At 40.9% G+C, this 26,580-nt stretch overlaps 1 protein-coding gene across 1 annotated transcript in view; it reads right to left on the minus strand.

The window, feature by feature from the left end:
- Positions 1-3,795: 3,795 nt before the first annotated feature.
- Positions 3,796-26,580, minus strand: part of LOC109998323 (uncharacterized) — a 54,492-nt gene continuing 31,707 nt past the window's right edge. The window contains exons 5-16 of the mRNA XM_065961731.1: positions 21,007-21,109; positions 20,782-20,827; positions 19,530-19,634; positions 16,607-16,702; positions 16,149-16,274; positions 15,785-15,904; positions 13,967-14,103; positions 13,166-13,385; positions 12,834-13,016; positions 11,804-11,948; positions 10,371-11,699; positions 3,796-9,007 (exon numbers count right to left, since the gene is read on the minus strand). Coding sequence (XP_065817803.1) covers positions 5,556-9,007; positions 10,371-11,699; positions 11,804-11,948; positions 12,834-13,016; positions 13,166-13,385; positions 13,967-14,103; positions 15,785-15,904; positions 16,149-16,274; positions 16,607-16,702; positions 19,530-19,634; positions 20,782-20,827; positions 21,007-21,109 — 6,062 coding nt within the window. The 3' untranslated portion in view covers positions 3,796-5,555. The remainder of the gene's footprint in view (positions 9,008-10,370; positions 11,700-11,803; positions 11,949-12,833; positions 13,017-13,165; positions 13,386-13,966; positions 14,104-15,784; positions 15,905-16,148; positions 16,275-16,606; positions 16,703-19,529; positions 19,635-20,781; positions 20,828-21,006; positions 21,110-26,580) is intronic.

Raw genomic sequence — 26,580 nt, forward strand, 5'->3', positions numbered from 1 at the left:
TTTTCACTTGAATACCATAGACTGTAAAAATAATGGACGGGACAAGGTCCCCGGTCTAGTGAAGCTTTTATTTTTAGAGCTCCCCCTGCTGACTGGCTGCAGTATAGGTCACAAACCCCGCCTCCTCAATTATAACAGATGGGATGTGGGTCAAACTGTAAAGCTAAAATACTCGTCACATAATTTTTTTCCAAACCTAAACTCTGCTGTGATCATTAGTTATTATCACTCTACATTGTGTTCAAGTGCTCATTTTTCTGTGAAGTTTGTTTTAAATAAGTTATTTGAGGTTGAAAAACGGGATTTTACGTCATATTTGACGATGATTGACAGGATCTAAGGGATCTTTGCAGTTTTTTCGGAAAGTAAAAAAGTGATTTATGTGTCATTGTTTGGTTAAAGTCGTTATCTAGCTAGCTAACACATAAGCAGTCTAAGGTTAGCTGAAATGTTGTAAAGCTAGGTTACTTATCCGGCATGATTTATCTTTTTATTTTATTTTATTAAATGAGCAAACCTAATAACTGACATGCTATGTTTCTTGATATTGTTATGTCGTTATTGTGATTGAAATTGTATTTAAAACCAAGAATCGTTATAAAAATCCGCTCACAGATGCGGTTCATTGACTGTACAGTTATTTTACAGCAAAAATAAATAGTCTGGTAAAGTCTCAAAAAAGTATCGAGGGCAAAAACAAACTCACGTAATTGTAATCTGGCCTGCATCATTACTAATGTGTACATGTTTACAGTCTGAGTGATAAGTGGACTATACCGAGAGGAACAGGTTTTACTTTCACCGTGCAGGCTGAAATTCATAGGACTATATACAAGGGTAGAATATTTCTCTATGTATCCAGATAAAACTAAAGGTAAGCTCTGATTTAATATAACTGTTACTGATTTAAGAGACTAACCGAAACGTGAACGTAAACATCAACAACCAGCGGTGGTGTAATGTAATATTAACCGAGCATCATGCTGCTTAAACTGATAAATATTCTGCATTGTCTTCCACACACTACCAATTCAACAGTCACAAGTTGATCATATTGTACATTTAATGATGCTCATTGAGAATTTGTACTAAAAATTGACAAAACCTGACAAACATTGCGGTGATTGTGACTGTGTCTGTATTTAACACCTTTGAAAGGAAGGTGTTAATGCAGGAGACCAGTGTTACACACAACATGCTGCTGGTATTGTAGTTAGGAGGAGACAGAGGCACAATAAAAAAAGACATAAAGATCGCATTTTCCCCCACACATGTTAATATGTTTTAAATGTCATGCATTTATTTTTTATTTCGCTTCAATAATCGTTAACGAAGAGAAACACCAGGATTAAACTACAGGCTATTGTTGCCTTTTTATATCCAAAGAAAACTGAACATTCACAGCCTCTGTATTCAAAAGAATTTCAACATGGACATTTATGTCGTCCTATTTCCCTCTTTTCACCAACATTATATTTTTAAACAGGGATTTCCTTTTCATCAGGTTGTGCGTCTCTCTCCCCCAGCTCGCCCCCTCTGGTGCGCTCCTCTCCATAATGCGCTCGTCTCCTCCCTCTAAAGCTGCTGCTACTCTGTAGGACGCTTTGATTGGGGCACCTCACCAATAAAATACTATTTGATATTTTATAAGCAGTTTGCCACCACACTGTACTTTTACTCTCCAAAGGCATATGAGTATGTGCGTGACAACTTTAACAAAGCTTTACCACACAGTCACACCATCCACACAGCTGATCCAGGATTTACTGTAGCATCTTTTACAGCACTAAAAGGTCATGTACAGGCAAACAGAGAGAAGGGAAAAGAAACAGTCTGTGCTCTCAAATAACAAAGCAGTCTCAAATCTTTTTGAGGAATTACAGCTAATTTTGTTTTACTTTGCATACAGTACATCCTCTGATAAATAAAGTGAAGTACTTTGATTGCATTTCTGTGGTGTTCTTGTAGGTGACCATGATGCAGCCAGACTGAAGCAGCAGCTTGTGAAGGTGGACGCCATCATCTTGTCTTTGTTTCTGTTGATTGTAAAATGGAAAAGAAAACATCACCTTTCTATTTAACATTTAGCTGGTGTATGACTCAGTGTGATTTTTATTTTAGAAGACTGTATTGTTAACAATAGCTTGTTTTGACAATCCTCTTTATGAAACTTAAAAACAATCACAGGATATAAACTTTTAACAGATGATTTTAACTTCACCTCTGTGGAAGATGTCAGACCAGCTGCTTTTATCTCTTCTTTGCGTAAATGAAGACATAAAAAACGATTGATTTACTGTTCACTTAAATATATTAGAAAAGCAGACATGACTCACATTGCAGACTATCAGTTTCTAACAAAATACAACATATCTTACTACCTGTAGTCTACGGTCTGTGGTGCTAACCTAGCTTAAATATAGCTTAAATATAGAACGATTTCGGCAAAAACAGAGGACCCAGCAGCCCACGTATTTTCAATAATGATCAAAATAACTGGATTTTTTAAAACACAGTGTGTTTAAATATTAGACTTTGAATACGGTGGTTGGTTGTACTTACACATTTCTTCATCGTAGACCGGCAGAGCGCTTTCGGCGTAGCTGGGCTGCGTAAGTCATCAGGGCAGTACGCTAAGTGGGCGGGGCGTGTTACCAGGGCTCCTCCCCCCGGACCCTACTGCGCAGACTCTGGCTCCAAATGACGTCAAAATCGCAAAATAGAAGCGCCCCTAAGCGGCGTATTTTGGCTTCAAGAACGTTGAGTGGCGACAGTGCGTGCCCACTCCAGTGACAAGAGTTTAAAGCTCGAGAACAGTGGTAACCTTTGGAAGATGAAAATATCTTCAATATCTTTGGTTTCTTAGTCCTCCAAAACGTGTTGGGGTCTGTCTGGGCCCTGTGGAGGCAAATCAAGTTCTGAACCTATCTAATTGTGAGGAACAGTCATGCTGGACCTGCAAAGAGTGTACACCAGGCTGTCACCACAAAGTGTTTTTTTATATCTTTGTAACTTGTTGTATAAAGATGACCTTTGGCTGAAACTAGGGGGCCCAGCCCATACTCTGGAAAAAAAGGGTCCCTTTAGAACCAACCGTAGAGTATGGCACTTGCAATCCATGCAGAACCTTTCTTAGGGGGCAAGTCTGAATTTCTTTCATCAACACCAGCTGCAGCTTTGCATTCCACATGATGTGAGGCTTACATTCATTGCGCTCATGTTACTTCCACTTTTTACCTCTGTAGTATGTGATGCAACAGAAGACAGATTTTTACACACTTCATCACTCATTAGTCACACTCTGTGAACGAACATGGTCCATCACTTTGTGACGAAGCTGTTGCTTCTCCGATTTTCCACTCCTAAACAATTGCACTTACTGGAAATGGACCGGGACAGATCAGTCAGAGTAAAAATGTCTTGACCCAACTTGAGGCAAAGGTGGCATCCTATTCTGCTAAGTAGAAAGTAATCAACTCATGACATATACCAAGTTTTGCCTTTGTGCTGGATTTAATGCATTTCTATCAATCACATGTATATGTATATTAATAGATATACATATACACAAATACATATGCTAGATGAATAGTAAGCACACTTGAAAAGGAAATCAGTGCAAGTGTCACCATTTTGGTATGTAAGCCTACTTTTTACTTGATCAATAAATCATCTTTTGTCACCCCAGTATTGTCTGTAGCGTAAAGACTTTCTGGCATTGCTTCTAAAAACAGATATGTTTAATGAACTCTCCTCGTTGCGGTTTAGTCGATTGAGCAAAGAATGTACAAGGAGTCTTCTTGACGTAGTTTTAATGGTGGGAGTTGAGCATTACAAAGCAAGAGCAGACGTCATCATTCAGTCATTCACAGATAAAATCCCTGATGAAACGACAATGCATTTTATGGCTTATTAGCATGCTTTGTGAGCACAGATGATTTTAAAAAAAAAAATGTTTTGCATCCTTCACTTGGGGACAGTTTTCTCATTGAGCTCCAAAGTACATCAGTTCTCAGCAAAAAAAAAATGGGACAAATAATCCAGAAATTATATTCTGTAATAACCACAGAGAACAAAACAGGACAGTTAAATGATGAAGTGTTTCAATGCCATTATAAATATATATATATATATATGTAGAAATACTGTTTGCATAAATTGTGTTCCCAGTAAAGCAGTGGTGGAAGCTTTAAACTCTCCAGTGAACATGCAGTTCCAGTGAGCATCAAATCATTTTACTTCAACAAACATGACAAGTGAAAATGCTGTATCGCACAGCTCATTCACAATTAACTTTACGGAATCTGTGTTGTTGTTTGGTGACCAATGTGTTGACTTTAAGGAACTGCAATGATAGGCTGTCAACGGATGACTGGGTCAGTTCAGTGATGTTTCCTGAGACCCTTCCCACTTATCGTGCCAGTCAAAAGCTGATAATGCACACACAGATAACCAACAGTGCTACATATTGTAAACCGTCACTGCTAAGGCTATCTGTGCCTGTGTTCATTCATTAGTTTTTCACTACTTGTAGTCATAACTGGAAGAAATAATGCACTTAGTGTTGACACCCATCTCACCATGCACTGGAGGATTCTGTGTTTCAACTGGAGGTGGAGAAAGAGAGTGTTTAACAAATTAGAAAATCGAACAAATGTATGTCTCAATTAGTTTGACCGAATGCATGTGCAAAATGACAAAAAGTTGAATGTGCAAAGATCTGTACCTCATCTGAACTGTTTCATAAACTCAGATAATGCGCTTATATCAGCATTCTGCTACTGGATTTATAAAACAGCAAACACACCTTCAGTTTTGATTTGTGTGGTTCGGTTAAATCATTCCTCACTCAAGTTTTTGGTTTTGTAAACAGTAACATTCAAGGAACTCCCCTCTGACATCCTGGACAATGTAAAGACATGCAGAGTTTCTTATCTTTACTGATTCACACTGTGTATTTGAGGTTGTGTGCTTGTGTAAGTGTGTCAACGCTCCACAGCTCTCACACACCACTTCTCTACCTAAAGCTTTGCCTGTAAACATTTCCAAATTTCTTCCTTCTTTGTCTTAACATTCCTTGCTTGCTCACTGTATGGACCCAATAATCAAATTAAATAAACATAATAAATAACATAGAATACATTCAAGTACAGCAGTTCCTCAATACTGTAACGCAAGCAGGCTCTGCAAGCAGGTTCTGCTTTTGCAGTTTGCACCACTATGAAGTCCGGGTGTTGGCTGACTGTTTCGTTTGTTGGCTGCAGTACGTGCACAGCATATAGTCAACAACCACATGCACCTCAACAATCTCAAACTGGCTCTATTGTATGATGTTGAGAGTTTTGTGATCATTTGAGCTCTCATCGAGCTCGGTGCCCCACCAGTGTGTTTCTGGGGAAACCTCACCTTGTGCTCACCTGCTCATTCTGAACATGTATGACACACTCTGCCCACATGTACAGCAACGTGGGTCTCATTGACGATCCCTTGTCGTGAGGTCAGAGACCACATGTTGACTTAGTGTCATTGTCAAGCGTCCAGAGGGTTTGGTTCTCTCATAGAGCAGTGAGGGTGCGGAACAGCTGAGTGAGGCAGAAGACGGAGGCGGTGAGCGCGGTGCACTGTTTGGCTAGCAGCTTGGTGCTCAGGTCTTGGCAGCTGCGTTTGCTGCTGGCGCGCTCTGCTGCGAGACAGAAGTCTCTAAATGAGCGGGCGACATCTACCAGACCTGCAACTGCCTCTGCGTTCCTCCGGTCACACCTGTCGCAGCCTGAGAACCAGAGGCATATACCTGCCAACTCAACCAGGGTCCTGAAACTGTTAGCAAGGGAGCAAAGCATTTCCTCTGGGCTCTGTCCAATGCCGACCACCTCCTGGCAGCCTGACATCAGTCTCCGAGCCTCTACCTGGAGCACGCGCTTGTTCTCTGTAAAATGGGCGGGGCAGGTGTCCCTTGGATGGCGACCCCCATATCCTGCCACTGACCGGTCGACACCAGTACTTTCCAGGATTGTAAGGAGCTGATCCACGTCTATACGAAGTACTTGGAAACCAGTTGGGGGTTCTGGGTAACGCTGCTGACCCAGCTGACTAATGGTGTCCTTTTGTGTTTGAGATGGGAAACAGTCCGAGCTGTCAGACAGCGGTGAGAGGAGGGGGCTGAGCTCTGAGGTTGAAGAAGAGAAAAGGATGGAGCGCGGGAAAGAGGGAGAGATGTTGGAAGACGTAGGCGAGAGAAAGGAGTGGATAGGTGATGAAGTCATGAGAGGAAGCCCTGCTCCAGAAGTCTGTGTGACACCGCTGCTCTGAGTACGACAGGAGAACTCGTAGACGGTCAGCTCCTCATCAAAGCCGTCCCCACTACTGAAGCAGTTCGTATAAACTGCAGGGCAACCACAGGCATCCAGAGGCATCTGCACCTCTTCCATAACTGTCTCACATCCAGACACTAGCACTGAGCCGCAGCCAAACTCAGACTTTAAGAGCGGGGCATTCCCCAGCTCGACTGGGGTTTTTGTCTGCAGTGAATCCTCACAGATTGTGAACACCCTGCAACCTGAATTAAGTGTTTTTGGTGAGTCCAGATTCTGCCCAGTGGGCCTACAAAGACCCATCAAAGGCCTGTCGCTACTGGTCCGTCTCACTTTCTGTGACTGACTATGAAAAGGGATTCCAGGCCCATTTAGATTCTGTGTGGTGACAACTACCGGAGAAAGGCTAGAAGGTACAGCATCTTTCATTGGTCCGGGAGTGTCCGTCTTTATGCCCGAAGAGTCTCTCTGAAAGTTGTTCACTATGGACGATGGAGGCTCTGTTATAGGTCCGGGTGTGTTCTTGATAGGTCCCGTGTACAGTAGCTGATTTCGGTATTGGGATTTAGGCTCAGTCTGGACCGGCGATGGAGAGCTTACTTCCTTCACCTCTGATCCAGAATGAAAACCCTTTGCAGTGGCTGTTTCTGCAAGAAAGTCCCTGTCCACCTCTGACCCTGTAACAGTTGTGTCCGAACCATCTGAATCCACTGAGTTTGATCGGCCTAGTTCAGAATCTACGGTTTGTGTGACGTCATTAACGTCTGTAACTTTGATGGTTATCTCGACATCGTCCTTACATCTGTCCTCAGCAGGACTTTGACGCACATTGCCCACTCCTGCTTGGTTGAGGGTATCCTGGGAGCGCGATAAATAAAGGGGCAGCTGTTGAATCTTTCCTCTTAGCGTGGAGGCAGATAAGCGACCCATTATGCTAGGGGAGCATGGCTGAAAGAGAAAGTGTGTTGGTGAGGGGGGCTCTTTGGATAGATCATGGATTGTGCCTGCGTACGCTTGGACTAAACTAGGACTAGCTAAGCTACCTTTGACTTCAGTTCTGGGAATCGTAACATCACTTCTTGGTTTGTCTACATTTTGACTTGAGCATGAAAGACCCTCGTCACTTTTCAATCTGGTATCTGAATTAAATGTAGGAGATGTAACACTTGTTGCAGCTCCGAGTTTTGCAGTGATAGAGTTGATAGTATGAGTATAATCAGGATTAACTGAATTCATTCTTGCATGAGCTTCAGTTTTAGGATGAGACTTAATAGTTGTTGACTTTGAATTAGCAACGCTGTTATGCTTTGTGTCTGTGGCCCAGCCCTCTTTTTGGCCACTTGAAAAATAATTTAAAGAATTACTCACCTCATCATCATCAAAAACATTGTCTGAATTGGTGCTGTCAGTTATTTCATCGCTAATAGTCATAGTGGGACTAACACCACTAATGGCCTCGTCCTCATTAACACTGGCGGTGACTTCTAAATGCAATTGTGCTTTGTTCACGTGGTTTTGTTTGCTAAGTGGCAGCTCAGCAGAACTACACAAAGATGTTTTGGTTAAGGTTCTCCTGACTTCGCTGCCCCCTTCTTCCTTCATCAAACAGTCACTTGGGGATTTTTGACAAAGTGGTATTGGAGGTAGAGGGGGTGACGGTGGAGGTGGAGGTGGAGAGTATGGTAGAGGGTTTGACTTTTCATGCATGCTGTCAAATAAATGTTCTTCCAAATATGAATTCTGCTCGGGGCTGATCAGAGGGCCTCCCAAAAGGCCATTACTACTCTTTTTATTCACACCTATGGAACATTTAGGGAGGTTGTTAGCCTCGGGCTGCTTTATACTAGCTATGAGAGGTCTCTTTGAGCTCGATGAGCTCTCACTGAGCACGGCTTTTTTCTCTTCTTCCCTCTTGATTTCCTCTTTGTGGATTTCTGGTAAAAACATATGATGAGTGAAAGGCCCATTTTCTGAAACACTGGTTGCCTCCTCCTTTTCTCCCTCCTCTTTCTTCTTACCCGTCTCACCCAGCCCCTCTCCTTCCTCCTTGCCGTCACCCCTACGATCAGCACTTTCCTTTCCGTCTGGATCCACCCGGCAGCGGACAACGCTTATCGTAGGAGACGCCGCCTTTACCAGATCTGTGACCGATTTGGATTCCATTGCATCAGGTTCCATCTCCATTTCTTGATTTCTGGATCTGGAGGGGGCATGTGGTTCTCTTGTCTGGTCTTTAGAATCAAAACCACAAGGCGAGCTAGGTCCCTGCAAGCGTTGTTTGGACAAGATGGGTTTTAATTCAAGCTGAGCTGGTTCCCCTTCAGAGTGAGTCAAGGAGGAAAGTGTAGGACTGGGGTTCTGAGTTTGCTTGGAAGGTTCAGGATCTGAACTTAGAATCTGTGCTTCATTGTTCTCTGACGAAAGGTTTTTGTCAATCTCACTGGAGACCTGGTCCTGCTTTGATCCTGGATCATGCTCTGGGTATGACACTGTAGAGGTGTAATCAGTTTCCATGAAGGAACGGCGTTTACGTGATCGTTTCCTGAGCTGGTGCAATGTTTCTTTGCCTCCTCCTTCTTCATCTTCACCTGTCCTATCTTCCTCTGCTTCTTCATCTTTGTCTGTCATCACAGACACTCCAATGTCACTGAGACTGAGTGTACTGAGGAAGTCCAGTTTCATTTCTGTGCAAATATCTGTAAAAACAGTAAAAACATCTCAGACAAAGTTTTGTTAAAACACACTTTCAAAATAAGTTTGAATTAAAAAAACTCCCTATGAATACCAAGGAGGAAGTTTCCTGTGGATGAAGGGGAATTAAACATTTTATAATCCTATACACGCCCTCCTAGATTTCTTGTCAAATTACTGATTACTTTCCTCTCAGTCTTTCAGGTTAAAATAGTTAATATTTTCCACACATAAAGGCACTGTGAGACAACACTAAATCTGTACTCAATGAATCAGCAGAAAAAAAAATACTTTGGAATAAATACAATAATACAACATCTGCAATTGTTAAAGCTTGACCAAAGTGGGGTGATTTCTGTCTTTGTTGATGTTATCCTGAACCTTTGTAAGTAGTCTTTGCTGACAAAAAAAACATCCTTTATTTAATTTAAATGTCTAATGGTTCAAATAGAAATACAAATGTAATATGTAGAAATGTGTTATCGTCTCTCTGATGGTCTCCTCTTGTAAATCTTCATCTTCAAATCTCCACCAAAGAATCTAAACGAACCTAATAAATCAAAACTCATTTTTAAGCAGTCATAGTACATTTATAACATTTTAGCAATTTCCATAGATCTTTTTTTTGCTTTATCTGGTCAAGTACATTTAGAAATTTGATTTTTTTTTTCTGTGGTCTGATTGTGTGATTGGTGGTGGCTGTTGCAGGCACAGAGATGCTGCAAATTATAACTACTTTATATGAATCAGATTGGCCAAGTTCACAAAATAAATAAGAAGAGTTACATTGATTTTGGGGGAAGTAACATAGTAAAAACAATTTTGGGTAAGATTTGCATGAAGTTTTGACATCTTGATGTAACTGTATTTTTGTATATTTTATATTCGTTGTTAATCTCTCTGTAGTAAAACTGTAAAACATTAAGAACATTACAAGTAGGGCCTCATTTACAGTAGATTACTGCTCTCAATGGGGTCACTTCCCAAAGAGGTAGGCACTTATATATCTGTCAGATAAACATGGTGAAGTAACAAGTCAAGCACCAAAATAGAACCACTACTCTAAAGGGCAAACTCCAAGTACCTCACACAAACTTATTAACTATATCCGATCGGACAAGAGTGAGACACTGAGCTCTGAAGTCTGGATCTTTAAAGTCACAGCCAGAATCTCTGTTACAGTATTTGTGGTCAAAAGTATATCTACAGTACTGCTTTCCTGGTTCAAATGTTGTATTAGTTTTGTGGGGTACAAACTTTCAACACTAGATGGCAGTGAATCCCAAATTAACAGCCCTTCACTTTGAACTAAAAAAAAAAAAGAAAAGCATGTGGTCAGCCCACTACTAAGAAAAATATCACCTCTACCTCTAGGCAGGGCCCCTAAGGTGGGGTCTTCAGGGGAGGTGAAGCGATCTCTTGCATCAAAGAACTCCTCATCGGAACTGCTGTCTCCAAAGCCAGGGGGAGGCTGAAGGATTGGAGCGGACTCCAAGTCGGCCCCCTTAGCAGGATCTCCCTCCACCACCTTCACATCGTCTCCCTCATTTTGACTCAAGGGGAGGGTGAGGCTGCGGGCGCTGTCTGGGGTGATGTTAGAGCACAGTTTGTAGTAGCAGCGGGCATCGCTCTGGTCAAAGCTAAACACAAACTCCATGTTGGAGGCGGGGGAGGACGGGGAAGGGGCAAGTGGACGTTCTTTATAACAACCCTCCCCGCTCACACTTCCACCTTCACCTGCTCTTCTCACAGATTCAATCCTTTCTTTTGACATCTTTTTCCTCCTCCTCCTCAGCTCCTCCTCTTCATCTTCGTCCTCGCTGGCCTCTGGAGGGCTCGGCAAGAAGTCTACAAGGCGGGAGAGCTCAGCGAAACACAGGGAGCTGTCACTAGAATAAGGGTTGTCTACACATTTTTGGACATGGTGAAGACCCGGTAAGGGGGAGGCAGGTGTGAGGAGCTGGGGATCGGCTCCATCGCCTGACCTCCTGTATTCTCCTCCTCCTCTGTGGGGAGCTGTGAGGTGGATGAGTGGATGAGAGTGGGCTGGTGGAGGGCCAAGAAAGTGGGACTGAGCGTTTCCGTAAGAGAAGTGATGTAACTGAAAGGGAGGGTGGGTATGACCATGAGCACTGGGATTAATGGTGGAAGAAGAACACGACAGTAAGTCATCTTCCTCCAAAGCGTCGAGGGAGTCGCTGGACGGGCTGGTGAGTACACGAGAGTCAGAGTGACAAGAATCTGACGCTTCTGATACAGGAGGCTGCTCATCTGCTGCTCCCATCTCTCCCCTATCTCCCGTCTGACCTGCTTGTCCCATTTGTTTCTGCTTTTCCCCTGCATCATTAATTATCTCTATCTGTATTTGCAAAGTATCCCTCCCTATCACTCCCTTTGTCTCCTCCTTGAGCTCTGTATCCTCCTTCTTAGCCACTCTGTTTGTATCAAGTGGACCTTCCTTTTCCGTGTCAGCATCCTTTTCTTCCTTTTCCTTTTTATTCCCCCAAGGTTTATCTCTGTTTTCATTGCTTTCTTTGTTTTTCCTTCTTTCCCTGGCTTTCCTCTTCCTTCCATCTGGATCTGATGCGGATCTGACACGATGGCAGGGCTTGTCGTCTTGAGACATCTGGGTCACCAGTGGATCCATGTCCAAGTCTGACGAGTTATCTGAGTCGCTGCCACAGCGGGACACATAACCTGTGAAGATACACCAAAATGAAAACAGTAGCTTCTTAAGAATACTTTTTATCGTAGATTAATAGAAAGTGACTGTTTTTCTGTGTATGTGTATTTTTTTGTACCTTCCTCGGCAGACACTTTGTGCTTCCTTGAGTCATCAATCCAGGGAAAGATGTTAAGATTGGGGTCAACAAACACTCTGCAATACCCAGCTATTAGGCAGGACATATCTTTGGCTGCCACTGACTCCAACAGCAACGTGATGGGCTGTGCATGAGAGAGGACACAAGATGTAAGAGACAGGAAGAGCAAAGAGAGAGAGAAAGTGATAAAAGAATGTCAGCAGTTTTTCTTGTTGTGTAAGATCATTCTACTGACGAAAAATCTGATGCACTTCTTAAAGGGTTAAAAAAATCAGCTTTGGAGTACTGCTTTAATGAAAGGTTATGTTAAGGTGAACGCTAATTAGCAGCTTTGTTAACCCTAATCCTACCATCAGTGGTACCAGATCCCAGAGGGATGGATTTTGTCATATCTTAAAGGTGCTTTCATTTTTCTGAATTTGTCAATCACTGAGTTTCTAATGACATAAAATCATTGCTCCTTCTTCTGTCTTCTTTATAGATGAAACTATGTATTGAATCCAGGTTACAATGAGTCTTAGATCATGTTGAAGTATAAGTAGGGTTTACTTTGTCAGTAAATTCAAAGCAGGCTGACACAGACTTGACCAGTGTTTTTTTTAACAAATTGTCATTACCCACAACATCAAAATACACCCCCCCCCAAAAAAAATAAAAATAAAAAAAATAATACAGCTTTCTATCTTTCTATCTATCTTTAGAAGAAATTGCTGACAATATTAATCATATCAGCCAGTAGAACGATTTGGAGCTTTTAGATTTCTTCTCTGTCAAATTGCTGGTGCATAAAATACAAAGTTCAGCCGTTCCTGTACCAGCTCATTAGACATGCTTTACACAGACAGAGTGCAACAACAGAGGAAGAATAAATATGGCTAATTGGAACCGAACCCAATATAACTAGCCTTTGTAGTGCTGATTCAGTTACTTTAAAGTTCAAATTCCTCCTTTTTGAACTGCTTTACTCTACTTGGTCTGGCTGTATGTGAGGTGTCGGCTGAGTGCTTACCTTGATGTCCTGCAGGTAGATTTTGACCAGGCTGACCTTGTCAGACTCGGGCAGCAGCTCAATGCGTGTGATGCTGGTAAACTCTGTCAGATTCGACAGGATGCTCAGTTTGTGGTTGACTATCTGACTCACACCATAGCGTGCTCCAACTAACAAGCTCACCATTGACTCCCTGTCCTGGAGCTGAAAGGTGGGGATGCAGGGGAGGAGTCATGATACCAAAAGAGACAGAGAAAGACAATGTACTGAGAATGATACTGATGGAAACTTAAATCAACCACGTCCCCACAAAAAATGAACAAATGTTGACAAAAAGCTGTCAGAAGCCCTACCATCATGGTGGCACTGAAGGATTTCCCTCCAAATGACTTGAGATCGCTCAGCTCCTCCAGGTAGTTGATGCGAGCCTGATTAGCAGACAGGCCCTTCTGCTTAGGATCGTGCAGTGATTGGCTCTTCTTCATGTGGTAGCCAATTGCCTTCCTCAGATCTTTCTCTCGCATGTTCCGCAACAAGGTGGATGACACAAAGTTCTCTATGCCCCATGTCTTCCTGGAGCAAAATAAAAAAAACACAAGCCGCTTACATATTGCCAGTTCATATTTTATATTTATGCCTCAACTGCAATGTGTTACGCACAGGCTAAATGGTGGGGCGAAGTTGTTCCACCCCTGATCCGCCATTTGAGTAGTAGTTGTACGTGTAGTAACAGCCATCTAAAATGTTTAATGGCTGAGCTGGAAAGATGGAATAGCACTATGTGTGTGCGTATGTGTGTGTTTATGTGAAGCTCCTGCTGTGTGTGAGAAACTACACAGTGTTATGTCATTGTGGATGCTATACATAAGTGTAAGGAGTATTGCCAGTGGAACTTTGAAGGCACAGTTTGTTTCCTGAGTGAAAACAAAATGAATTTCATCCTTGATGTTCACCTAAAGGTCTTAGTGCTTCAAGGCTGGAGTTTTACAATGCAAGTTGTTAAACTGTGAGTAGCTGGGTTGCTGCTTTAAAATATCCGACAATACTTATCGCAGTTTCTCAGAAAAAAGTCACTTTGCTCTGTGGCATTTACTAGTATTAGTTTAGTGTATAAACACAGAAAAGGATATCATTTGAATGTTTGTGTGTCTCACGTGATATTCTTCAGATTGGTCTTTGGTGACTGTCCACAGCTTGCTAGTCTCTCCTGGATATGAAGAGCAGCAAGTCTCAAGGCGGTGTTACACCTCATCTCTATTGCAAAGCGCTCCTGCAGCACATCATTCACTCCCTGAAATATAAACACAACAGACACAGAATAAAAAAAAAACAGTGTAGGTAATTAAAAAAATATGCACAAATACTTTTCCCAAAACAATCACAGGTAATGTTTGTATTCATTTTAGATCCATTCATGTTGTTCTTCACTTTTATGTTATGTGGCTGAGCTAAAGTATCATTAACAACAGATGGCAACTTTTTTGGATGTAAAAGAACTACGTAATTGGGTCTCTACTAAGCAGGGAGTTTATAAACAATATTAAGCTTAAAAATACATAGAAATGACACCTTCTCCACACTTACACCTGCACTCATTAATTGTTCAAGTATTGTTCAAGTATTGTTCGCAGTATCTGTACTGTTTGTTTCTATTTGTCTGTATCTGCCTAGCCCATGCTAATGTCCTGTAAATGTCTTTGTCTTGATGTGTCATGACTGTGGTTTACGTTTCATGTTCTGCAGAACAGGAACCTGCTGGAAACCAGTTTTTAAACTGAGTCAGGCCCGTTAAACTGTAACTTAATGTTACTTTTAAACTTTCCTGTAGAATAAATTAAATTAAATTAAATGAAGCTTGTTATAGGACAAAATCTAAAAGTTCCATTTGGATTACAAAACAACAGTACAGGAGTAAAACCAGGGTGGGTTTTAATGAAAGACTGCACGATTCAAAACAAGCTGACTACTGAGTCAGTCTGCTGCTACTGGATACCATTTCAACAGAGCAGGGAGGTTAAATCAGGTCACACTGGTAGAGAACTGGCACTTTTACTATTCTTGATGATAGAATTTACAAACAGATGTTTTGTAGCTTTCTCACACATGTAGTAAATGTGCTATCTGGACAACAACAAACAAATACATTTGTGTGTTTTTGTAGGGGCCCCCTAAACTTTTCTCCGTCTGTACACCCTAATCCTAAACTATTTGTTTTAATTTTGTATATCTTGATTTATTTCCCAGCTTCTGGTGAGTGTACAATTACATCAAAGCAGCTCATAACATATAGTCCATCCACAAACTCTAACTGGTCCAGAACTCTGCTGCTCGCATCATCTCCAGAACTCCCTCTATTAATCACATCACCCCTGTCCTCCAGAGGCTTCATTGGCTCCCGGTTAAATATCGCATCAACTTCAAAATTCTGCTCCTCACCTTTAAGGCCGTCCATAACCTCGCTCTGCTTTACCTCTCTGAACTCCTGCACATCAACACACCCACCCGCACTCTCAGATCTTCTTCTTCCATTCAACTCACTGCACCACCCGCCCGCCTGTCCACCATGGGGGTCCAGGGCCTTCAGTCGCTCTGGTCCCAGACTCTGGAACTCCCTCCCACACATCCGTAATATCGGCTCTCTCTCCATTTTTAAATCACATCTCAAAGCACATCTTTTTAAACTGGCATATTCAGTCTGATCATTCTCCACCCAGTCTCATAAATCCACTACATTCTGTTCATTTGTCTTTTTAATCTTAATTTTATTGATGTATTGAATTTGTTGTAAGATGACCTTGAGTGTTTTGAAGGGGGTCTTTAAATAAAATGTATTATTATTATTATTTTTCTAACCCCTGCACAGGATCTCAAAAAAAGAAGAAAAGCAAGAATAAAGAAACAATCAAAATGTATTAGACATACGAACAATTAACTACTGAAGATCTTTGTTGGAAAGATGTTTATCAATCTACCTGCAAATAGAGATATTCAAAGGCAGCTGGATCCTCCTGCAGCAACGTCTGGAGGAATTTGGGCAGGAAACAGACACGGAACAGACATCTGTAGTCATGGGCCTCTTTCTTCTGGACCACCTGAACACACAGTCAAGTCAAACTTAAATATAAAGCACATTTCATACACAAGGCAAGACAATTTGTTTCACAGTAAGTGAAAAAAGAAACAACTAGAACAAAGTGCTAATAGAGAAAGAAGTCATTTAGCTTCAAATACATAAAAGCAGGTGAAAGCTTTAGTGCTGTGCAGATTAAACCACATTCAGAACAGAGCTGTAGGATACACATGTATGAGTCTGTGTGTTTGTGTGTGTGTGTGTACCTGCTGTATCCTCTCCTCATCATGTAGCAGCAGTAGTTTGGTGATGCTGTGCTGCTGCTCCAGCACCAGAGAGAAGTGTTCAATACGGCTCAGAGAAAGCTTTTCCTTCAGGGTCATCACAATGTCCTGATGTACAAAGAAAATGACTTCTCAATGACATTACTGCACAACATTCAGGAACATAGTTGCTGAAATGAGCTGAGCTCAGTTGTATGGTTACATTTTTATACAGAGCTTATTGAGGACAGCATCAGGCTCCTCCTTCAGTGCAATACAAGAAAGTGTGAAAATTAAGAATCACAGCAAATACTGGCGTTGCGTAAGCACATAATTTAACTTCAGTGTGTGATCTCACAGATTTCCCCAACCTTGTTATGCATCCAGGACAAGGAAGACATGAAGCGGGCAATAAATAGCAACATACAGTATATCAACATGAGTGTATCATTGCCTATTACCTTGACTGTGGTGCTGGGTTCAAACTTAAAGGCCTTGGTCTGCCCGTTCTCCAGATACACCTTCAGGACATTAGGCAGGAAGAGCAGCGAGTTGCCCTGTCAATCAGACATTGTGGTCAAAGGTCATGGCAAGTGTCAGATGAAGTGTCAACATCATAAAAACCTGCTGGTTCAAGAGGACTAAACAGCCTGACATGAAAATATGACACAGAGTCAATAAAGGAAAGAAATGTTGACATTTTCTTTCACAGCTGACCATGAAAACAAATCAGACTTTGTCTCACAGGTGACTTCTTCTGCCCTATATAAAAACTCTAAATCAGTAGTTAGGCACACTAGTTTGCCAGCATTAAATTGATGGTTAATGGACTTGAGCTTGTATCACACTTTTACACCCCTCTATGTCACACCTACACATTCACACACTGATGGCAGAGACTGCTGTGTAAAGTGAAAATCAGAAGTAACTAATTCCATTCATATACACTCATATACCACAGCCGAAGAAGCAGGAGCAATTCGGGGTCAGGTGACTTGCCCAAGGACACATCGGACATGTAGCTGCAGGAGCTGGGGATTGAACCCCCAACTTTCCGGTTGATAGGCGTCCGACTCTACTAACTGTGCAACAGCCGCCCCCATCGGTTAATGACATTAGCACATGTCTATTTATAGATGGCTTGATGTTTTGTCAATGGGGCCAGTTTTGCATAATATGGATGTTTAAGTGATGCTTCATTGTTATTCCTACTCGGTCACCTCCAGTTGAATGTAAGGACAATTAGAGGAGGCTTTTGTTGTTTTGAATGAGAAGTCTCATTGCTGTGTTTTTAGACTTTGGAGGCAGATGTGTCTGATTTACAGTGATCTAAATGTGAGGACATTAAAGTATTCATATTGGATTGTGTGACTTTGAAGCGCAGAAGTGGATGGGTATGAACAATATTCCCTGAAAGGATAAGAAGCACGATTGACTAACCTTAACATGCATTTAACCGGTAACATAAAGGATTTGTAATATTGAAAATAGCACCAAGTAATAAGTGTGTTTTAGTTTGAACATCATCAGGTAGAGAGCAAAATGTGTGTCACAAGGAGATTCCTGATTAAATAATAGTGGCACAAACAGTTGATGGGTTACTTATTCAGTCTGATGTCATTACATTATTGTTGCAGAAGAAGAGAGTGTGCTAAGATTACTCCATTAAAATACGTGTCCATCAAACTTCAAACACAAAGCCACACCATCACATAACAGGAATAAGACATGTGAGCTGGATTACAGCATGCTCCCAGCTCTGCACAGACCTGATGCTTCTGTCTGCACTCATTTTTCTTCATGTCTTCAGTGTCTAGTCAAATGCCTAATGTATGCCATGATTTATTCATTAAGTCTGCTTCCATCGCACTTTGGCTGAGATGGAAATGATGGTGTATAGATTACAACAAAATGTGATAAGAATTTTTGACATTGTGTATTATTTTAAGCCATAATTTAGAAATATTATAATACAGGCTGATTAAACTGAACAGGGGTTGAAATAATTTTGGTTTTATTTAAACTTTATTGAAGAAATGTAAAAAGTATCTCTGCTTTAGAACCAAAGAAGAATTTTAATTTTAACAAATTTTGTACACATGAAGACATACTTAGACAAAGACAGAGGTCCCATCATATCCTCTGGTCAGTTTCTGTCAGCACAGCCCGTTCACTGTGTTGAGTCATATTTTCCACCATTATCCTAACTTTTTATTATCGTTGAAGAAAGTGAATATTGACACTGTGATTAAATGTAACACTGAGGTCTGTATAATTGAAGTTCAAACAGAGAGTGCATTCTCCTGTTTAATAATGGCTAACACAGCCCCCCCCCTTCACTCTTTCACCTCCCTTCATCCCTATCTCTCTCCTTAATCTTGTGCTTATTGTCCTGTAATCACAGACATTAGGACTAGAGGATGAGGGAGGCATCGATCCGTGTTTTCTCTGTGATCAGTAATGGGCACTTCAGCCTCTGTGGTTTCTTCTCACAGCTAATTTCACATCCGGTGGCAGGATGGGAAACGACCAGAGCCAGGCTTTATGAGAGAAGAAGTGCGTACTGCATGGAGTCATGAGGAACAATTAAGAAGGATCACTCCTCTGCATTTTGAAAAGAGGCGTCAGATATATCAAATCTTCTTAAAGCAAAGATTGTTGTGTGTGACAAATTCTGAACTGCCAAAATCTAGGAGCTCTGTTAAGAGGCAGAGCACGTTTAAAAAAATAAAAATAAACAAAAAGGTTTCTTAATTCTTGAGTTGACATCCTTCATGTTATCAGATGTTGCTTCATCTTATTGGCATAAGACTAACACGAGTAGGAAACCATTCATTAGAAGTTGGACAAACAGTCTCGTAGCCTCAATAAGAAAAAAAACATTTTAAATATTTAAACTTAAATAAGTATTAACTACAGCAATATCCCAAAAGAACAGAATTTTTTTCCAGATGACCGTTTCCTCAGCAACAGAAACATAATAGAGTCTGTTCAGCCCTCTCTATGAGAGAATGGAGGGCTGTTATAACACGGCAGATAACGACTGCAGAGGTCCAGAACATCATGTCAAAAAGGTCTTCAAGACACAAACTGTATGTGTTGATAAAGTTCTGACAGAGCAGAGCTCTTAATGACTGATGAAAGTTTGTTGTGTGCTTTCAGCCAAATAATAAAGAAAAACATTAAGTGTTGATACTCAGCCATGAATACATGATACACGTTGTTACTGAATGTGAAGAGCTCTGACTTTCCCAAGACCACTTGAGTAAACAAAATAAGTTAAGTTAACAATTAAGAGTAGTATTGGTTGATTGCGAGCTTATGTTATTGTTATGAACATTATGATTCCAGAAAAAAAAGCATAATAATAATTTTTCGACTCACCTGAGAGTGTCCATTTACTTCTACCTCCTCTGCAAAGTGAACTTTCACAGGGTTGGACCTGAGCTTGGCCCGCTTCTCTGGTGTGATGAAAGAAGACTTTGGCCCCTGTGAGGAATGCAAACCAATGAATACGTTTGTCAAAGTAGTTTTTAAATAAATTTGATCAACAATGCAGCTGTATTTGCTGTATTGGCAGCAAAGACCTGTTAAGCTGTACATATTAAGTTTTCTTTTGTTGACTTACTAATAAGATGTTAGAAGTAAGGTTAACACACAAGTTAAGTTTATTTAAGACGAGGATAAACATTTGAAATGTTTGATAAAATCACAAGCATGGTATGATAAGAGCTGTACACAACAGGAAAAGATGAGTCAGGTTACTGTATGCATGTGTACATCAACCAACAAAGAACACTTTAATATAGTAATAGAAAGACAATTTGACTTTCAGTAAAACATAATTATCCAAAAAGCATTTTTATCTGAGTATTTCAATAAGTAAGCTATCCTTTCTGTACCATTAGCTGCTCAGCTGCTTTCATCATCTGTAAATGCAGTTGGATTGAAACTACCAGACCGAGCAAACGTTCTGCTCCTACATCAATGTCTGATTTTGATTAAAAAAACTCCATCACTTAGCATTGCCTCCACTCTGAACTCTGTTGATGTTTTGCAACCATGACAGGGATACATATTTTATGAGAAAAGCCAATACTTCCTTAAAAGATCAGTAATTTCTTGGAGGAGCTGAGGGCAATAAATTAGACGGTAAAGGTGCCACCCTCAGCAGAGACGAGGATGAGAATCACAGAGGAGGAGACATTTATTTACCGATCTACTCTCTATCTTAGCGCAAATACAGACATCACTTTTCCAGGTTTTAGTCCAGAACCCCCCAAACACACAGAAGCAGTGCACAGTCAGTTATACACATAGAATAGATTGAGTATGTATCTGTCTGTGGGGGTAGTTTCAGAGGGTGTAACACTGATGTAGTGCTGAGACCTTGACGACAGGAAGCTTGTTAGCGATGAGGCTCAACCCTAAGCCTCATTGACATGCTGATTAATGGCTTTGTTGTCAGCAGTGTTTAAAATTCAATATGTAAGGACACACTACATCCATAAGATGCAATCATGAGTACACACAACCCTGTGTATGTGTTTGTAAACAGGCCAAACGCAGATGGAATAAGGGTCAAATAATTCAACTTTTTCATGAAACTGTGTTTGTGGGACTACAACACACTCACCAGCATTGTTCTGAGGACCGTCATTGTCAACGATTCTTGACACTCCCTGAAAAAAAAAAGAGGACGATTATTTTAAGCATGAGGTCTATGTTCTATTAAAATGCTAACTGTAAATGTGTGTGTGTGTGTGTGTGTGTGTGTGTGTGTGTGTGTGTGTGTGTGTGTGTGTGTGTGTGTGTGTGTGTGTTGGTGTGTGTGTGTTGGTGTGCAGCTGTCAGTGAGGACCTGATTATTTCAGCAGCTTGCTCCGGGGTCAGGTCATCAACAGCGACGTTATTGATCTTTACAAGCTGGTCGCCAGGGACGAGCCGACCATCTGCAGGACCACCTGGACACACAAAATGTCCTTGTGTTGTCATGCCTGAGGGTGTTTTCATTCGCCGGCATTCATTCTGTTACTGGCAGTACCGACAGGCAGCAGCTTTTATTCAAGACACCCTTTCATCTTACACATGCACAATTTTTCATCATCCAAACAGAAGGAGCGGCTCATAGCTGTGTCATTACTGTTCATATGAAACAGCTGTATATTCTCTGTCTCTACATATTCAGTTTTTAACACCCTCCCCTCTCTCAGTCTATACTTAACACAAAATGGCATTGTGAGTAACTTGGGAGCAAAGTAATAATTTTCTCAGCGTTTGCATCAGCAGTGTCTGGATGTGTGTGCTTTGTGTTTCTACCATTCTAAAAGTGAAAAGGTGAAAAATATACAGTATGTAGTGTAAATTTAAAAACATGTTTGGATTAAAAATCTCGTTTTCAAGAGTCTCCTGGCCAAGACAGGTACAGTAGCAGCACAGTTAACAACGTTTCTGTCAAACAAGGAGCAGCCAAACATTCAGCAGATATCTGACCAGAAGTGACCATAGTAGTTTGCAGTTGAAGATGATTTCTTGCATATCTTATTGTTAACAACTTCTCCAACTTGTACTCCAACTGATGATACGGAGCTCTTGCTGTTTGTCTTTGCATCTAACTGTCAATTCCTCACAGTACAGTTTACCCCTATCTATACAAAACACAGAAAGTGGACAGTGTGCTACAAAAGGCTGATACTAGGAAAGATACCTGAATGCTCTTCAGGTAAGTCACAGTATTAGGGGCATGGAAGAGGATGTTTACAGTGTATTACGCCAACAAGCTACACTTATGGAAGATCTGGAAGAGTTACTATCACAAGGTTTGCATATTTTATTTTTATTTTATTTTATTTAAAAAAAAAAAAGTTTAACACGGACCTGAATTATGATTGATTTCCTGGAACTTTGTGCACCATCACAAAACATGCACTGTTATATATGCCAAAGTTTTTAAAGACAGTGCAATTTAATTATTGTAAGTTTGAGCACTAAAATAAAAAAAAACATTCCCATAAACTCATTGTTTTCAATAGTAATAATTATACACAATGACATTTATCACAACTATGCCACGCTCTATCAACATTTCCCCACCATTGTCTTGAATATAACATTTTCCTCTCATGATCCTTTTTTCACAGCATAACCTTATTTTTGTCGGTATCATGTCGGTATCTTTGTGTAGTCATATCACTATTTCTGTATTTCTTTCAGTCTAATCCTTCTGTTTAAATCCTTAAAGCCTACCCAGAAACAAGTGATGCATTAGCCATTTCTAGAAACCTGTATGTATGGCATCTACTTTGTATTTTACATAATGAAGCAATGTTCATTTCCATGTTAAATAAACAAATACAATAAATTATAATCAACAAATCAACAGCATCCTCTGCATATTTATTTTTTAAGAACAATATCAGGTAATGCCCTGACTCCAAGTTGTGCTCTGCTTATACATGTTAGTACTTCCTGTTATCATAAGTTAGATGAGTTGAGCTGCTAGCTCTGAAAAAGCTTTTTAAATTAAGGACTCATATTTCACTGTCAAGATGCTGCACCATGTGCTGCAGAGACCCACAGAGGAAATATTGAGCTTGGACTTAGTGGAGCCACTAGGGACTTGAATAACAGTGTGTTTGGTCGTATGTGTGTAAGTGAGTGTGTTGAGGGAACGGGCAGAAGCAGATGGTGACGGAACAGACTTCAGCCAGACAGGAGAAAGCAAGGTAATCTGCCCCCGGACCTCGGGGGGATTCAGATTCTTTTTGGCTCTGTAGCTCAGAAACAAACTGAAACACTTCAGTAATCAGATACAAACTGAATATAACATGCAGTCATTATTCACTGATTGGAATTAGTTGCTTAGTTAAAGTCAGAGGTCAGTGATGAATATGTGTTTCTATTTTTGGATCAGTAGTTACAGTACTTTCTTGCTATCTGTGAGTTAATCAGATGGTTTTAAACAGAGATTCCCTGTTTGTTTTATATGCTCAGTGAGAATATAATACTGACTGATGTATTGACAATGACTTTTAAACGTGTTATGACCTTTGTGTTGCCTATTATATGATTTACATTTGACCTAGTAAAGTAGTTTGTCACCTGTATTAGCACATACATTATTTGAGATATGAGCCAGGATTAGTTTTTTCGCTGTATGATAGTTGAAGAGAACATTGAAATACAAAAGGAACAACATGGTGTACAGTCAAGGCAAGGCAACTAAAATTATAGTCACAGACATCCATTTGGCTCACAACTGTTCCAAAAATCTTGGAAAGATTTACTGAACAATCAGTTAGGCTTCAGCCCTGAAAGGCTAAATAAAAGAGAGGTCTGATTATTGTAACTAGATTATTTTAGGAGATCCAGTATGGTATGATAGTTTATTATATTCAAGGAAAGACACTGATGAACAGAGAGAATGTGTCTCTCGCCTTTGAGCAACAGCATGAAACCAAAACAAACTGCTGTTTGGTGACACCTCTACTATTCTGAAGCCTCCGCTCTCCTCCAGCGGCACACCTCCAACCCCTCTCCACTCGTGTTCACACTCGAGTTATCAATCAGAACGCACCATGATTAAGCACCATTAAGCGCAAGCATTGGACAACATTGTCCTTGGCTCGAACTGCAATTGCCGTGTTGTGTTAGCACGCTAATGTTAGCACATTTTGGTTAACATTGCACATAAATTGACACGGAAATGACCGAGATCTAAATACATTTACGTGACATCTAAATAAGCAGTGAGTAGACTGTGTTATTCTTCTTTTCTCTAGTCCTTGACCTAAAACAGCTTTATACACAAGGCCCACCTGTCCATGTAAACATGATGTAAACACGACTCCGATAACAATACAGCTGGTGGGACTTGCGCCTCTCACTCATTGAAGACAGTCATAACTCAGAGGGATTTACAGAGGATAGACCTGATTTCTGCTGTAGTTATGTTTAAAATGTCGGACATTCTTCCTTTAAAAATATTGCAGCAAAGGTAACTATTCAGTAATGCCTTACCTTTGACTGAAATGTATAAGTTATCATGAATAGGGGTTGCACAATGTTTCTATGAGCATAATAGAAGATTTGAAGTTTGCATTGCGACTAGTTGTGTGAGATCTAGCAGGAGTCATTGTCAACCTTCAGTCACTGACTCATGATGCTCTTTAAGATTCAATGTGTGTTAAGCTTGTTCAACCTGAGTAAAGCTTCTCAAACACATCTCCAGCTGTATTCACATCCGGCCTCCTTTGCTCATACCTTAATCACACTCCTAATCCCAATTTACCCATCTATTGTACAACAGAGAGTCCATTGGGCATCTAATTAAAAATGGTACATGGGTACAGTACACATCCCTGAAGACGTTGCTGTGATAGAAAGGGGAAAGAGTCAATTTCTTTAAAAATGTTCCTCTTTGTTTTGTCTCCATATAACACTGAGGACACTTAATAAACTCTGATAACACACAGCATTTACATTTCTTTTGATAATTTGATTATGTGCGCATGTTTGCAGTTTGAGTGCACAGAGTCAGCTCCCTTGGAGTTTCCACTTTTTTTGTTTGCCTTGTGCGATGGCCAGAGGCCTGCAGTGTTTTGGCAGAGTTCCACTTGCCGAGGGGACTTGCTCTTTGCAAACAGGAGAAAACAGAAAGAATGAATGGAAAACTACTCTGCTACAGAGAGAACTGAGTTTATAAGACAGTAACACTCTCCTATCAATTATGTTTCTGGGAACCACATACTGTAGCTAAATATATTTGCAGAAGAAGAAGAAAGAGACAAATATCAATAAAATATAATACTAATATATTCTGGTGGTTTAAGAAATAAATATGTAGGGGCTGAGATAAACCCCACATATTACGTAATGAATGAATTACGATATGAACACATGCTAACTGTTCTTGTTACCTAACATTACTTCCAAAAGGTTCACAACCTTCACAACAGACAGGTGCAGTCTTAGCTGTTGGACAGGACTCTCAAACAAAGCAGACCAAAACCCTGCAGACCTTTGCAATACAAATTGGATTCTAAAGCACGATCTTCATGGAGCAAGAAGCCTCAGCTGGTGATGTGAAAACAAGACCCAGCTGGGTTTACCCAAATATGCAGTGTCAGCTATGACATTAAAATCCCTATGGACTTCTGCACCAGCTCTGTATAAGTTCTGTCAGCGTGTTTAGTTTCACCACAATGATGTTAGGTTCATCTTCACCAACATCCAAACTAACCAAAATATTGTTGCAGAAAGGACGTCTTTTCTTAAAGGGATACTTCACCCGTTGAAACATGAATCTGTACTGACATTGAGTCATATATGTAGTAGAAATATTAAATAAATTTAAATAATAAATAATAAATGAAATAAGTTGGTGCCTTCTTGCCCGAGAAAAGGCAGAAAGTGTCTTTTTGGCTCATGTGGATGAAAGACACCAAATCCCAGAATGCACAGCACCGCAGGCCACTCCCACTAAGGTCCTCTAGTTCAGAATCAGAAATACTTTATTAATCCCAGAGGGAAATTCGATCGATACAGTTTCTCCAAAATATACAATATAGCAGTAGAAATATAGTAATAAAAACATTTACAGACATATTTACTTCAACACATAAGGCTGTTTCCTCAACTGATTCAGAGATTTCTTCTAGAATTGATCTTGTAAATTCAAGTCAGAAAAAAGACTCTATGAGGCGCTGGTGGCGCAGTGGTTAGTGTATGGAGGCTTTGCTCCTCCAGGCGGGTGGCCCAGGTTCGAGTCCCACCTGTGGCTCCTTTCCCGCATGTCTTTCCCTACTCTCTCTCCGTGATTTCTGGGTCTGTCCACTATCCTGTCTCTCGATTAAAGGCACAAAAAGCCCAAAAATAAATCTTGAAAACAGACTCTATGTCTGTGTCCATAGGCAAACAGTGAGAGCACAGACACTACCAGTCCGCCCCAGCTCGAGCCGGCCCCTGCTCCCCGTCCTCACCACCGCCGACAGGCAGGCCTTAGGTCTCGGCTGTTGAGCTGGACAGTTGCTGCCGACAGGTCGGTCTTGTGTTGCGGTGGCCCCTGCGGCTAGCGGCCAGTGGCTAGCCCCGGCAGCTTTCTCCATAGAGCCTGTTAGCATAGCTTCCAAGCAATATGGCGGATGTTAAGTTTCGATCATGGCAGTGAGTTCCCACCCACTGATCTGTGATAGGTCTGTAGCTTCAGTGGTCGAAAATATGAGGAACTAGCAATGTAGTTTCAACCCGCTAACCGCAAAAATCGTCATTTAGCATCACTGGAAGCTCCTTTTCAGACTTAGAAATACAAGATACAAGATTTCCCATCTCAGGGGAAAATGAGGGCGGGATGCACGACCATTCAAAAATACTACCAGGTTTCTAATGATACAAAGCTTAATGCAAATGGGTGAAGTATCCCTTTAAATAAGTGAAA

The sequence above is a fragment of the Labrus bergylta genome, chromosome 1 (assembly GCF_963930695.1).
Source record: "Labrus bergylta chromosome 1, fLabBer1.1, whole genome shotgun sequence".
Classification (NCBI taxonomy): Eukaryota; Metazoa; Chordata; class Actinopteri; order Labriformes; family Labridae; genus Labrus; species Labrus bergylta.